The sequence below is a fragment of the Quercus suber genome, unplaced genomic scaffold (genome assembly GCF_002906115.3).
Source record: "Quercus suber isolate HL8 unplaced genomic scaffold, Cork oak 2.0 scaffold_5, whole genome shotgun sequence".
Classification (NCBI taxonomy): Eukaryota; Viridiplantae; Streptophyta; class Magnoliopsida; order Fagales; family Fagaceae; genus Quercus; species Quercus suber.
Window position 1 is genome coordinate 2,161,751 of NW_027069471.1, and position 15,336 is coordinate 2,177,086.

General features: G+C 33.7%; 2 protein-coding genes across 2 annotated transcripts in view; both read right to left on the minus strand.

Moving 5' to 3' along the window:
• Positions 1–1,132: 1,132 nt before the first annotated feature.
• LOC112029405 (3beta-hydroxysteroid-dehydrogenase/decarboxylase) lies at positions 1,133–11,123 on the minus strand. The gene is made up of 11 exons (XM_065772209.1): positions 11,013–11,123; positions 10,764–10,897; positions 10,475–10,645; positions 9,946–10,062; positions 9,749–9,828; positions 4,984–5,179; positions 3,972–4,089; positions 3,176–3,350; positions 2,502–2,658; positions 1,645–1,708; positions 1,133–1,529 (listed from the first exon to the last, which is right to left on the minus strand). The coding sequence occupies exons 1-11, from the start codon at positions 11,071–11,073 to the stop codon at positions 1,324–1,326; spliced, it is 1,479 nt and encodes a 492-aa protein (XP_065628281.1). The 5' UTR covers positions 11,074–11,123; the 3' UTR covers positions 1,133–1,323.
• A 3,543-nt stretch (positions 11,124–14,666) lies between these two features.
• The window catches only part of LOC112029412 (hydroxyacylglutathione hydrolase 2, mitochondrial), a 9,526-nt gene continuing 8,856 nt past the window's right edge, over positions 14,667–15,336 (minus strand). Inside the window, exon 8 of the mRNA XM_065772216.1 lies at positions 14,667–15,080. Within this exon, the coding sequence (XP_065628288.1) occupies positions 14,934–15,080 (147 nt within the window). The 3' untranslated portion in view covers positions 14,667–14,933. The remainder of the gene's footprint in view (positions 15,081–15,336) is intronic.

The following is a 15,336-nucleotide window of genomic DNA, read 5'->3' on the forward strand; positions in this document are numbered from 1 at the left end:
TGTACTTGCATCAATTACAGTTGTGCATTTTTTCATGTGAATATACATACATATATATATATATATATTTGGTGGTAAAATGGATATATATTAAGAATTTAGTCTCAGCCAAATGAGCTGTTACAAATCATAATCTATTACAAAAGAGACCAGACAAGTCATGGAGCAAAAGGTGGGACAACTCCACAGGAAGAGTCTAAAACACAAAAAGTCTTGCCGGAAAGAAGACTTCTTTCCTGGTCAGTGCATCAGCATAAGCATTGGCTTCCCGAAAGCAGTGCTAGATTTTCCAAGATGACAGTTGATATTTGCTCTTATATAATAATATAAGAAATTCTGAATATGGGGTTTCAAATATTCCAAGGTTACAAAATTAAAATTTAACTAGATAACAAAAGATTTTGTTTGCTTTATATTTTTGGTCATTACAATGAAAATTCATAAAATAATTTCATAGTCAGATTAACTTATATAATAGTCAGATTAACCCCTTGTACATATATATTAATAAGTTTGAATACTTTCTTCTAAAAAAGAGTATCAACCTGTGATTGGAGTAAATCACTTACACATGAATCAAATATTAGTATCTGATAAAAGCAATCCAATCACAAGTTGTGGCAAGAGTGTGATTCTAGAATTACTGAGAGACAAAAAGAAGCTTCAATTTTAGTGCCTCTACAATTTACATGGGTAGTGATTTAGTTAGTCTTTTGCTGTTTCTAATTAGTTTCGACATTCCATACAAAAATACCAATTACCTTCAGATCAAGTAGGACTTCTTGGTAGTCTTAATTGAAATATCAGGTTCGAATGCATGATATATCTATCATAGCATCTGCCCCAACCAGGTATTTAGCCTATTGAATGTATTCATCACAAGCAAGTTTTCACAACCAAACAAAGTTGCTTGGTAGTTGGTACTACTACTACTACTACTACTACTACTGGTAAGTATACTACCATTGAACTAGTTTTTATTTTAGAATTGCTTCATCTGATTTTGAATCAGTTCTATCTTTTGCCAACTCTATCTTAACATAAAGACTGATTCTTATGCAAGCAATTGGCTATCATATATCAACTTTTTGTGTTAAAGTGTTTTATCGTTCTACGCGTAGAGGCATGAATATCTATGGCCCTATTTTTCTTTTTCTTTATTTGGAATTTAACTTTGCTAAAGAAAAGAAGTAAGAATTTGTACCGAGTACTTATATACCCCATCTCTTCTTCTTTTGTTGGGGACATAACTCTATCTCTATGGTTTGATACAAAGCCTAACCTATTAAAACTAAGCTGCAAAGCTCTCAAGTCCCATGTCAGCTATCTCTGGTGCTTCACCACTGCAGTCTCTTTATTACTATGAAATCTGTCATAGTTGTGAAGAAATGATGATGCAGTTGCAGGTAAATTCCTGGCCAACAATTCCATTGATTCCTTTATACTGTTGAAGAGAACCTTTGCAAATCCATCAATTTCTGATTCATATTGCTCATAAACAAAGAACGCAGTGAACGCATAAACCAGTGCTGCATTTTATATAAAACAAGATCAATATAATGAATCTTCAAAAAAGAATAAAAAAAAATAATAATGCAGAATCATTAAAGCATATAAAAGCTCAGCGATGGTAACAGTTCTTACCTATGCCAATCACCACGCTCAAGAATTGTGATAGAAACTTCAGAAAATAGAGAGAAGCTGCTACCTATATTGAATGAAAGGAAATTGTACAAGAAATTTAGCGTTGAACAAAAGCATTCGCCCTCCAAATTAGGGAATTCATTATAAAACAATTTATGTAAACATCTTCAGACGTTTTCAGGCTTCTGCGTGTCATCTACCAACAAAATTATCCCAATCATGATCATTAAAAAGGGCTATATGAACTCATATGTGTTTCATCAAGTGTGCTTAGATTATATTGCATCATGTTGATGCAAACCGTATGTCTGTAAGAAGGAAGTTTAAATCCTAAATCAAATGTTATACCAGCTCCCCCCACCACTAACAAAAGAGAAAAAGAGATATGGAACCCAAAAGAAGAAGAAAGCCTATAGTTTTAGTTTTTTTTTGTGTGTGTGTGTGGGGGGGGGGGTAGGGAAAGCCCAAGTTAAAACTAGATACAGTTCATATAATAGAATGATATGCACCAGATCATAGCAGGTGTGTCATTTCTCAATTAGTGGAGACTTGGTTTGTGCGATAGAAACTTGATAGATTAGGTAATACAACATTATCACAACAAATAAAATTACACGGTATCATTGATTGACCAGCTATGATACATGTAAGATAAATCTTACACTTGGCTTTAATTAGATTTGCAATTGTCTGGAATTTTATTTTTTATAGGCCTCGGATAGGAAGGGTGTGTTATTGCAGCTTAGGGGAAAGGGGATAAAGATGTAAAATTTCAAGACACATTCAGCTCCACATGTGAGATCAAAAACAGAAAAAGTTTTTATTTTATAGAGTCATCCATGTATTCAAGTCCATACCTTGAAGAAATTACTCCAATCCTCTCCATGGGCCAGTGCTCGTATATGTTGGACCCCCTTGTTCCACAGACATGCTAGGGTTGTAATTGAATCTTTCACTACAGTTTCTGAGATCTCAAAACAAGAGGAAGACATTCTCTGAAAAGTGAAACCAGCACTGTTGCAAAGGCATCATAATCAATGGAATGGATTTCAGTTACCCAGGAAATGTATTCAAGATACTAGTCTTGTAAAAATCTTATACAAATCAAATTAAAAGCCTTTGCACATACTTGTAATAATTAATAATTCAAAGAGATTTGACTGAATGAGTGACCATAATGTGAAATAATGGGCAATTTTTAACCCCCCCGCCCCCCAAAATAAATAAAAAAGTTGCACACTTAAAGGGTGAAGACTGATATTGATCAAGAGGGTCTGGCCATGCAGAAGATTGAACATAACCATATTAGGGTAAAAAAGAGAACAAAAATTTTTGTGTTGTTGTGTTTTGGGAGGGGGGGGGGGGGTGTGGGGTGTGGTGTGGGGGGTGGGTGATGGTTGTTGTGGAGGGAGGTCAAGAAAAAAAACAAAAAAGAGGTAATGGAAACTTTTGCAATTTAACAAAAAAAGGTACAGAATCCAGTAAAAACAAAGAATTATCCAATTTAGCCTTCAGGGGCATCGATGCTTACATCTTTGATGATATAATGCCAAATCCAAAAAGGATAACACTAATCAGCAGCAGAATCATGGCCGTAGATGAGATGAAAGTTCTTCCAGAAAGAAAAAACCAGTGAAACAACAGAAAAAGAGCAAGGAAATATGTAAATGTTTTCTTCTCGTCTCTCCACAGCAAAATGTCTGCAACTGCAGTAACATAGTTCATGGTCATGCTTTTGTGACAACTACTTTTTTTTTTTTTTTTTGTGATAAATGACAACTACATAATCAACGCTTTATGATGTTCGGGCACAAGTTTCATGCATGCACCATTAGAATATGTTTAAATTGTGTTCATTTTCTTTGTCTAGTTGTGTAGTTAGACACATGAAGTGGTTATATAGACCTCAATTTGAAATAAAACATGGACCATGTGGCAGCAAGTTACAACACCACGGAGAATGATGTCCTGGTCATCAGTGTCTAAGTTAAGAAATGGAACACATTACAGATATCCTTCCTGTGGTACTGTTTCAGAACAAAAAAACATAAACCAATCAGTGATGGGCTTCTGCCAATCCTGGTCACATTCATTAAGCTTATGCATAGCCCAAGCTTTGCAAGATTAACCCAGCCTATGTGAAAAGCCACAGCCCCACAAGAATTACAAGCTTCAAATTGATCAATCTGGCTCAAAATATCAAAGCTCCCATCAGAGAAAAAATCTTCACAATTTAAATCTGTAGATGTGAATTCAGCAATAACATATTTACGTGATCAATTGTAGAGTACAACATAAAGTATGAAACAATGAAATGAGGTTCAAACCTTCCCCACTGCCTAGCAGCTTTTCCGCTTTTGATTGTTCATTGCTGTCAATGTATTTCTCATGGCATGACTCTTTGGTTAAATGGGACAATGATTCAATGGTTAATGTGACACCTTCCTGTACAGCAATTAGCAGATACAAAAGCAAACTTCAGATCTTAAAATTTCTGCTGTGTGTATTTTAATATATTGACAGGTTACAGGCTGGATGGTCTTAAACCCACGACTCACCCTCCACCTTGTTCTTATGGGAGGAAGAAGGCGCCATTTGAGCCAAAACTCATTGAAAACTTCACATGGTAAAATTAAGCTATTTAATAACGAAAAGACACATTTTTGGCTGTAAGAAAAGTTGTGAAGAAATAAATCAGACTTCAAATTAGAATATGCGAAATGCTGGAATCAATCAAGTTCTGCATAGATCCAACATAACATGTTCCTTGCCAAGGAAATATTCAAATTATTAAGAATTCTCTTCTTTCATCACTGTATTTATAATAAAAAATAAAAAATGAGAGGTAGGGACAGAGATGATAACTAGAATTGAAATACAAGAATTGCAACTTGATAATTAATAAGAATAGTTTCTAGCTACCAAACAAAGCAAAACATCTAACTAAGAATACTGTCTAGCTTCTACAGCTGATAACAATTTGGGCCTTCAGATTTTCCAAGGAAATAAAATTAACTTGGTAGATCTCCTGAAGTTAGAGTCATGAAAATCTATAGGCTAATTGGAAGCCCAATAATATTATACAAAGCAAAATATCTAAATAAGAATATTGTCTAGCTTCTACAGCTGATAACAATTTGGGCCTTCAAATTTTCCAAGGAAATAAAACTAACTTGGTAGATCTTCTGAAGTTAGAGTCATGAAAATCTATTGGCTAATTGGAAGCCCAATAATATTATATACAAAGGAAAGACATGTTAGGGGAAGACTACAGATGATACAAATTAATAAATGCATAGGGAAAGACAAGAAAAAATGAAATTTAAAAAATAAACTTACTTCCAGCGAGACTACCGGTGAGTATCCAATATGTTTTTGAGCCGCAGTGCAGTTGAAAGTTCTAGAACGTGAGGCTAATTGAACATAATGAGCTGACACAGAATGGTTGTAATTTCTGAAGCCCAATTTTTCATGGATCCATTTAACAAGCAAGAGAATATACCAAGCCATCCTCGCAGGAACTTTTATAGATGGTCTGAAATCAAAGAAAACAGCCACTCAGCTTTGAAGAACAGCATAAAAAGATTCTACACAAGCATCAAAAGAATGAAAACTAAGAATTTATCCAACAGTAAGAAAGGTAAAAAAAAAAAAAAAAAAAAAAATTCACTTTTCAAATAACTATACAAAAAAAGGTGGAACACCCTAGTACATAGGGAGTGTACAAGGGGTCCGACAATCAAGAACAAAAATTGCAAGAATCTAAGAAATCAAGAAATGATGGAAAAGATTGGTTCCGCAAGGCAGCTAACCAATCCATGAAAGTTCTAAAGAAAAATAGCTTCAAGTCTGATATGGATCTCTCCTTATCTTCAAAGCACCGACTATTTCTCTCCCTTCAAAGGCACCATAATAAGCAATGAGGAACCATAACCCATATATACCCATTTTGATGACGGCCAAAACTGCCTTTCCAACATGCTAGAAGCCCCACTACAAATTGCAACATAACCCAACTCACTCCAAACAACCCGAACACCATAGCCCACATATCCATTGCAACCGGACAATGAAGAAAAAGATGATCAACCGATTCACTATTACACTTGCACATATAGCATCAATCCAATATCCAAACCTTCCTTCTTCATAAATTTTCAATCGTTAAGCATTTCCCTAAAACAACTGTCCAAACAAAGAAAGCTACTCGAGAAGGAATCTTCTATTTCCAAATGCTTTTCCAAGGAAAGCAATAGTCATTAGAGCCTGCTAAGAGATTGTAATAATCCTTAACCATGAAGGCCCTTCTCTCTATCAGATTTAAAACACATCTTATCCTCACCAAGCCCTCTCACCGACGCACCATATATGGTATTCATGAAACCAGCTAGTGCCTCTAGTTCCCAAGCATGCACACCCTGAATGTGCAAGATCACTTCTCTAGCATAAGCCCATTAAGGATTGTGACCCAACAGGCCCATGCCCAGCAACAGTCCAATCAATAACCCAGGTCAATAAGTAATGCTTTGTTGAAGCTTATTGGTATAGTGCCCACATCATCTGGTGGTCACCAAGACCCATGGATATTCACCAATTTGTCAGACGAGATGGATCAATTTCTTGAACAACTAGACTTACTAGAGGACAAAAAAAATAAGTTTTTAAAGATGAAACTCAAAGGTAGAGGCAAAGAATATTGGTACAATATGAAGAACGTCCTCCTTAGAAGGAATAAGCCTGCCATAACTGACTGTAAAGAACAACAAAGCCTTCATGCCAAACTTTTAGGGTTGGCTATGGATCCTCAACGAACAAATTAGCTAGGGTAGGGTACATGTATTCTTTTCCTCCATTATATTCTATCCAAAGTCATACTCTTTGTTATTTTCTTAATTGACATGTCCTTTTGCAACTTCTACTAATGTTATTTTTGGTATTTCTCTACCATTTTTTGTTTTCTCAACTTGAATCAACTCACTTTTTCTTACTGGTGCATCAATCATTCTCCTTTGAATATGGCAAGCCATCTCAAGCAACTCTCCCTCATCTTTTCATCAATAGCTACTCTCATTTTATGGGTATATTTCTTCTTAACAACCCAACATTTAGTACCATAGAATTTGTTGTATAGCAATCTTATAAAATGTTGAAGACCAACTTTCATCCTATGCTCACACAACTCTTAATACGCTTCTCCACTTCATCCACCAAGCTCTTATCATATAATTCACATCCCCTTCAATCTCACCATCTTTATGAATTATAGATCCAAGATATCGAAAGGTCTCACTCTTTAGTATCTCTTGGTCATCAAATCTTACCGCCCCTTTGTTTCTATTTCTACTTTTACTAAATTTACATTCCATGTACTCTGTTTTAGTCCTACTTAATAGAAAGCGTTTCGATTCTAGAATTTCTTACCAAATTTTTAACTTGGCATTAACTACACTTTTAGTTTCAATAGAGTGACTACATTTTATGCTAGCCATCAACATACCACTCCTCCTTTTCCTGGGCTTGGGATTAACCATGAACAAAATATATGACATTGAGCATAGACACAATGGAGTTTACTGATTTGGATAATAATGAAAGAAAAGCTCAAGAGAGATATCTATCCCAATCCTATTGGGTGTTTGCATGGATTCTAGTTCTAGTCCCATTGTAGAATGGAACAAACCCTAGAAGATAAATTGCAAACCATCCAAGACCTGTCTACAAAGGTTGAGAAGTCGAACACTAGGATTGACGCACTTGATGTAGAATCCAAATCTTTCATCCAAAATGTGTCCAACAGCAATGAATGCAAAGCTTACAACAGTGGAGACATTAACATTGAGCTACCAAAACCTAGCACTTAAAAGAGAAGTATAAGTGCCAACAAATTTTAATACCACACAACGAGAACAAACCGTAGATTCTAGACAATTATAGCTGGAATACTTAAACCATGTGTAGTAGACTTAATATGACCTGCTGACTCTTCAGGAATAATACTTATCACCGAGGAAGATTTCCCAATTCTTTTTTTTTTTTTTGATAAGTAATAAGATTTATTGATATCAAAAAGGGACACCCTAGTACACAGGGAGTGTACAAGGTTAAATACAGAAATTACAAGAATCAAGAAAATCGAAGATAGAAGAGAATGATTGGTTTCGCAAGGCAAACAACCAATCCAAAAAAGTTCTAAAGAAAAATAACTTGAGGTCTGGAATGGATCTCTCATAATTTTCAAAACACCTATTGTTTCTTCCCCTCCAAAGACACCACATTAAACAATAGGGAACAATTATCAATATATGACCATTTTGATGATGACCAAACTGGCCTTGCCAGCAAGCAAAGAGCCCCTAAGGTGTTGTTGAAATTAAGTTTGATTCAACTACTATTGTTGAACCCTCCATGGTGCAGGAAGTGGAAAGCTTGATAAGATAATGCTTTCTATGGGTCAGTTTAAGGCTATATCATATCCACCCATTGATTTTATCATTTTATCATTTGAGACGAATTTAATGATATGACAAAACAAAAAGGCTACTTTGTTCTTAGTGCTACCAAAGGAGTTCTAAGAGTTGGTGCAAGTATCAAGTACAAGAGTTCTTGTCCTTAAACACTTGAAAACTTGAGGGCAAGTTTCATCTAACAAGGGAGAAGGATGCAGAAAGTGTGAACACAATTTTATTTTGTTTAATTTTAGCGTTCAATTGTATTTTACTGTTGGTCCAATGAATTTTTTCTAGTTCCTATTAGGTAATTAGGCTATTAGTACTTTATTTAATTTCCTAGAGTCTAGGTTATCGTAATTAAATAATTGGGCTTTGAGTCTTTGACCCACGTCAATTAGGTTTATGGTTTAGTCCCAATAGTCTATATAAGCATGCTATAGTACTCCTATGAAGACAAGTTTATGATGAATAGTATTTCAGTTGGAATTTTCCAATTGCCTAGTATTGACTTCAACAAACTCTGGGTATTGATTCCTAAATTTTCTATCCTCCTTGGTGCTGATTCCTAGATTTATGTTTTTTTTTTATAAGTAATAAGTTTATTGATATCAAAAAAGGAACACCCTAGTACACAAGGAGTGTACAAGGGGTTAAACAATTCAAGAACAAAATTACAAGAATCTATGAAATCAAGAAAAGAAAAAAATGATTGGTTTCACAAAGCAGCCAACCAATCCATTAAAGTTCTAAAGAAAAATAACTTCAGGTCTGGTATGGATCTCTCATTATCTTCAAAACACCTACTATTTCTCTCCCTCCAAAGACACCACAATGGGAAACAATCAACCATATATACACATTTCGATTATTTTATCTTCTTTTTTTCCCAACAAATTTCTTTAGAGAATTTTGTGCAGCCTCAGTTTTGGCATCAAGCTCGTTGTCGTACGTCGGCTTGGGTGTTTTCCATGCCAAATAAAAAATAGTCAGGAAAAGAAAAGATAGCAAAGCCTAAGTAGAAATTTAGCATGATTAAAAATAAAAAAATTTGTGTTCCCAGGTGAGTTCAAGTTTGGAGAAAATTCTATCTTCTCCATCATCCTCACTCGCTTTGCAGATTACATCTCCCTGTCTTCTCCCTCATCCTCACTGGCTTTGCAAAGTATTGCATTACATAATAAACATATGGACTAGTAATCACCACCTATGAAACAATAAACTAAAACATTTTGCTCTAGAAACAAACAAAACAAAATAAAAATTTTTGGGGATAAATACTCCTCTACTTCGACTACAAATGATATTGACTTACAACCACACCCAATGGAAAAACCAACACAATCTTGTTCCAAAATATGTCGCATGTATAGCATATGAAGGTACATTATAAATATACAGCTACATAATATAGTGCACAATTAAGTATATGAAGTATTTTTTCTTCAATAAATTAAATTACTTATTATAAAAATTGGGGACAATTTGGATGTGGTAAAGAAAGTAGATATCAAGTATGGTCTAGATCTCCCTTTCATTCCAATTTCTGGTCACTTCCACAATTGCATCATTGTAGATGCTACTTGTAAATAGCTATTCTTGATAAAATAACTCCAAGAGGTGAAAGTTAAAGTAAGAAAATTAGATGCTTGCTTTACCTTGGATATCCCAAGTTTTCCAATATAAGAGATACAAATTCCCAGAACTTCATAGGCTCAAGATTGGTGATGAAAAATGCCTACAGATGGATTACAAGGGAATATTTCATTCTTCATGCATCTCACTAAAACAGGAGAAGGGGAAAGGGAAAAAACAAGGAACTCTCTGCCCAAGAATATTCACAATTTAGGCGTACCTTTCCGGCCACAGAGGCCATCTGAAAATCTAAAGCTTCTTCAGCACATATATGAGCATGAGTAACATTCTCAGCATAGGTGAAGTCGGACATGTTTTCACCACTCCCTATAATAAACTGAAACGAGAAACCCTGTTACTTCAGAAAAGACTAAATAAACATATTCTCTGTGCTAAAAAACACAAGTCATTGCTGAAAATGTAATCTCCAAACAAGGGGACAAAAAAACCAAAGCTATGATGAACACAAGTGCATCACACCTAGAAGTCATCTCCAATTTGGGTTGTAAACTAATAGAGATCCAAAGATAAATTCATAAATAAATAAAGCAGAATGGCTCTGAGCATAACAAAGAAACCTCTAAAACAAAGACAGACAGAAAAGAGAAACAAATGGTACTGAGAGGTTTATGTTAAGTGGATATTCCAGTGGCATTCGAAATGCTGATGGTTTAATGAGTTTCCAAAATGATCAAAGTAATGAGCATGAAAGGCAGTTAATATAATGGTTCACAAAAATTGTACCAAACCTTTGCCCAACCAGATTTTGCTAGATTAACTAAAAATGACACAAGCTGTGTATCTCCAGGTCCAAAGACGTTGCTAGGACGAAGTGCACATGTTAGGAGGCCATCAATGTCGTTGGCAAATAGGACCATTGCTTCTGCTTGAGCCCTGAAGTCACTCGTTATGTCCATATACTGTAGAACACATCAACACATTTTTTTAGGGGGGGAAGATTAAAGCTTAGCAAAAAAGGAGAGACTAAATATCTCCAATTAAACACATCGAGAAGAATCCCTCCAAGAAGAGCCATACTTTCCAAGGGCATCTTAAGGTTTCATCTCCATTATTTATATCATGTAAACCATCAAATACTACATCTGCAGAACTGTTGTATATTAGCCTTCTAACTTTGCACTCTCGGCAAGCATTAATGACATTTTTTGCACCTGAATGAAAAGCCATGATGCAAACAATCATCACTTCCTTCAAAATTTTAAGGACACCAAAAAAAAAAAAGGCTTGCCAGAATAAATCTTTGAACTGAGATCAATGATCCATTACCTTGAACCATAATCAAGTAGCAATTGCATATATCATCTCTTTGTAAGTCACCAAAATCCATATAGAACACAACAGAGGAACCATCAATTGCTGCAAAATTTGTATATTATATATGCACTTAATTATCAAATTCAAAAGGGTCACCAAGGGTAACAGATAGCAACAGATTAAATAGGGCATCGGTGGTTATACACAATTAGGTTGTTCACACATATGCGTGTGGCCTTACACAATTACAGAACTTACAAACAAATGACCCCCTTTGCTTTTAATAGAATTTTTATTAATCAAGAGAAAATTATAAAACAACACAAGAAAAAGAAAGAACTAAAAATTATGGGAACAGAATACATGTTTACTTCTTTCCCTTTCCTTCCTTGCATTTTCCAGGCAACCAAACAGGCATGGATAATATATACTAGAAAACATAAAATTAAATCCAGAGGTCTCAAAACTTTGTAACAGTACCTATAACGCAAATATGTTTCAAAATTAGTAATATTTAGCCAAAAGACTCGCCACAATTGGAAATTTTTTTTTTTTTTTTAGAAATGAAGTGCACACAATTTTTATAATATTTTTACAACAAATTATAGGTGTCAGTTTGTTACTTATTGTTATTGTTGGATTAAAATAGTAATCTCAATGTTAAATTTAAATTTGAATTAATAATAACCAGTTACCTGTGATTTGTTGTGAAAATATTGTAAAAATATTGTGTACGTAGCACATTATATTTTTCTTTAATTCTTCTCCAGATTTTGGATTCACTTTTTTCCTACCATTTTTGGCAATACTATTGCCGCAATTACTTTTTTTTTTGGGACACCCACTCATTATTGCACTTCTCACACTCACACGTTCGGGCAACACAGGAAATTGGGCAGATGAATTTCGGCAACACTGTTGCCGAAATTCAAGGTTATTGTTTCACTTTTCTCTTTCCTTCTTTTTCTTATTCTCTCTCCTACTTTTTGTTGAATTTCGACAATAGTGTTGCCGAAATTCAATCTCTCTCCTCATTTCCCTAAATAACTTGGAACAATACCTATAACGCAAATATGTTTTAAATTTAGCAATATTTAGCCAAAAGACTCATTTGTGTTAGAATTCAAAACAAGCTGTTTTGTTTGTTAATTAGATTTTAGTAGCATTGTTTATCCCTTGGTTAGTTGACCGGCCTGCATTGTTTATATATCTGCCTCAAATAAAATAAAATATAATAATAAAAGAGCTAAATTTTATTTTATTGTGCAGACTGTAGAGGATTTTAACAAAGCTGATTTTAAATAGATATAATAAAATTTATACAGATTCCATTTACTAGAATTAGTAAAACAATTTATTGTGGGATAAGTGATCTCGGTTTTACTTAATTTTATGATAAATAACAATTATTATGCGACCAATGTCAAAAATTTTAATTCTATTATATCTTTTTTTTTTAAATCTATAATTATTCTTTACGTTGAAGCTAAAACGCTTATATATATATATATATATATTAGCATTATTACTCGTGCTTCGCGCATGATGAAACTTTTTTTTTTTTTGAAAAAGTTGGGCTTATTAGTTCTATTTTATAGCAAAAAAAAAAAAATTGTCTTTATTTTTTATATATAATTTTTATTTTGAGAATTTAATTTATAAATTGATGAAGCAATTTGAAAATCAACAAGTGACTTTATTTTTTTAGGTAATGTTTTAGTGGGAGTTAGAGTTGTATTTTTACCGGATTATCTTTTAGTTTTATTTCTACTTAAACATAAGGGTGTAGGGGCATTTTTTAACAAAAAAAAAAAATGACGATCCCAAACTAGAAAACCTCTTAAATTGTAGTATAGACATGTCTGTGTCTAATTGTATATTAATTGAATCTAAGTTAATTAAGCTATGGTAACTTATTTCTTAATACTATTTTTCTTTTGTTGAGAAGATTCTTAATACAAATTAATTGGTTTATTATGTATTTTATTTGTAATTTTAGAAGGTTAGTGGTGTAGTGGTTTTCTTTTTAAAAATCATGATTATGAAGTCTGAATTTTTCTTCTCTCTTATATTTTTAATATTATGAATGACTTGTAGTTTAATGGCACTTCTCTCCCATATAGAAAGAGAAAGTTTAAGGTTTTTATTTTATTTTTTTATATATGAATAGAAGAGAAAATTTGAGGTTTTAGCTAACTCAACGTAAGAGTGAGATTTGTGAAATTTTACGGCAATAAAGAATAGGGATTCTTCTATCTATTGTAAAAAGAAAAACAAATCCTAATATTGAGTAATGCAAGATTTGATAAATGACTTTCCACAATAGGCCAACGTAGTTTTTTTTTTTTTTAATTATAAAATTGTATATATTGACTCTAATTATTATTAATTTTAATCAAAATGATCATTTATCAGTAGTTTAGTCCATCATTCAAATGATTCACCTTTCGACCATGTAATAATCTGTAAACTTACCAACAAAGCATCATTTCGGTAAAAGGTCACTTTAAAAGTCTTTCCCATCACAAGAGCATGACATCTCATCCATAGCTTTAGTTTACAAGGAAGCAAGGTATTAATAAATTATAAGCAGTGCATATATAGTTTTCAAGATTAAAGGTGATTTCTTGTGCATTGAGCAACCATTCCTCACAATTAAAAATAGGAAATACACTTTTTCCTTGTCTCACAATCAGAAATTACTAATTAATTACACATATGTATATACAATTTTCATTAGATTATAACTCAAGTAGTGTCAGTCCAAGCATGGATGATGATGACAGTCCCTTGAAAAGGAAAAAGGGTCTTTCCATTGAGACTGGAAAATGTATAATAAAACTACAGGGAAGGTAGTGTTTGGTAAACCCATCCATCAACTATAGTACTTAATAATACTAAAAATAAAGAAGTACCAACTTTCACAACCAAATACCCACTATTCATTTAGCAAAAAGAGAGAAAAAACCATTACTCATTCCAAGTGCCCCCTAGTTCAAGGCAAACTCATCATCTTTTTTTGATAAGACACAGAAAAGCTCCAATGTGGCACCATCATTCTTCTCACGTTGTAACCACCGACTTTCCTTGTCATTTTGTTGTAGTCAATATCAAGTATCAACAATGAAGAAGCCACCTTTGGAGCTAGTGAAATGGTTCTATAACATCCACTACAAGTTGACATTATAATTTTCACAAAAGAGAATCTAGAAGTTGACATTAAAGTTAGCACAATGAAGCTAAGAACACAACAAAAATTCACAACATTCTCAAATTAGTCTACTGTTTCACTCGTGAATCTGCTACAATTTGCAATTTAAAATTTTTTTTGATGACTCACGTGTGAAGTGGTAGGTAATTTGGAAATATTGTAAAATCATTATAGTCTTTTGTAGTTGTATCTCTAAACTGACTATTATGAGCGACATCCATTCCAAGTTTCGAACCCCACATAATTGATTGATTAAAATTTTCTTCCCAATGGTAAAATGCTTTTTTGCCTCACGTTAATTGTTAAGTAATTTCAATTTAAAAAATATAAAAATATAATTATAAAGAAAGCTCTCTCTGGTGTTGTAGTTCACCGCTCATTTGGTTGTTGGTTGTAGGAAGCAGGGTCTGATTGAACAAATCTACCTTACAGGGTGTTATGTTCATTATGAATAATTGAACAAATCTCAACCAATTTTCATTAGATGAAACAATTTTAATTTTGATCATTACATGCTGTGTATTCTTCCAGGAATACAAGAAGTAATTCAATAACAAACCTATTCTTTTAAGCAACATATGTATAGTAGTCTAGCTTAAGAAATTCCTGACAACACAAAAATATAAGAAGTATATTGACAAAGAGATCTCATTGGAGTTTATTTCAAAGTTGGATGCCTTAATGTACCCTATACACAAAAAGAAACAGGGCTCCAAAACATCTTAAAAATTATCCTTTGCTTGGCGGATTATACCCAAGGCTTCTGCATCATCAGCTGTGTCTGCAATATTCAAGGACCGTCGAATATCCACACTTGATGTGCGAAGGAATGGATTACAAGACTTCTCCATCTTTAGCGTGGTTGGAATCTGAGACACATCCAAAACACAGACAACTTTCATCTAGGAAAATATATAAGAATCAAGGTGGAACAGTAATGGGGCAGTGGGAAAGGGGAGCAAGAGAGGGTGCAGGAATAAAGGAAAGACCCATTGTGGGGCAAAAATGAATTAACACATCAAGCACATATTTGCATCATGTGGTCAAGTTGTTGATTACAGATCTCTTTACATACTGCATGGGGAGTTGTCAAGGTTTGCACACTAAATGCAGACTCAATGATCA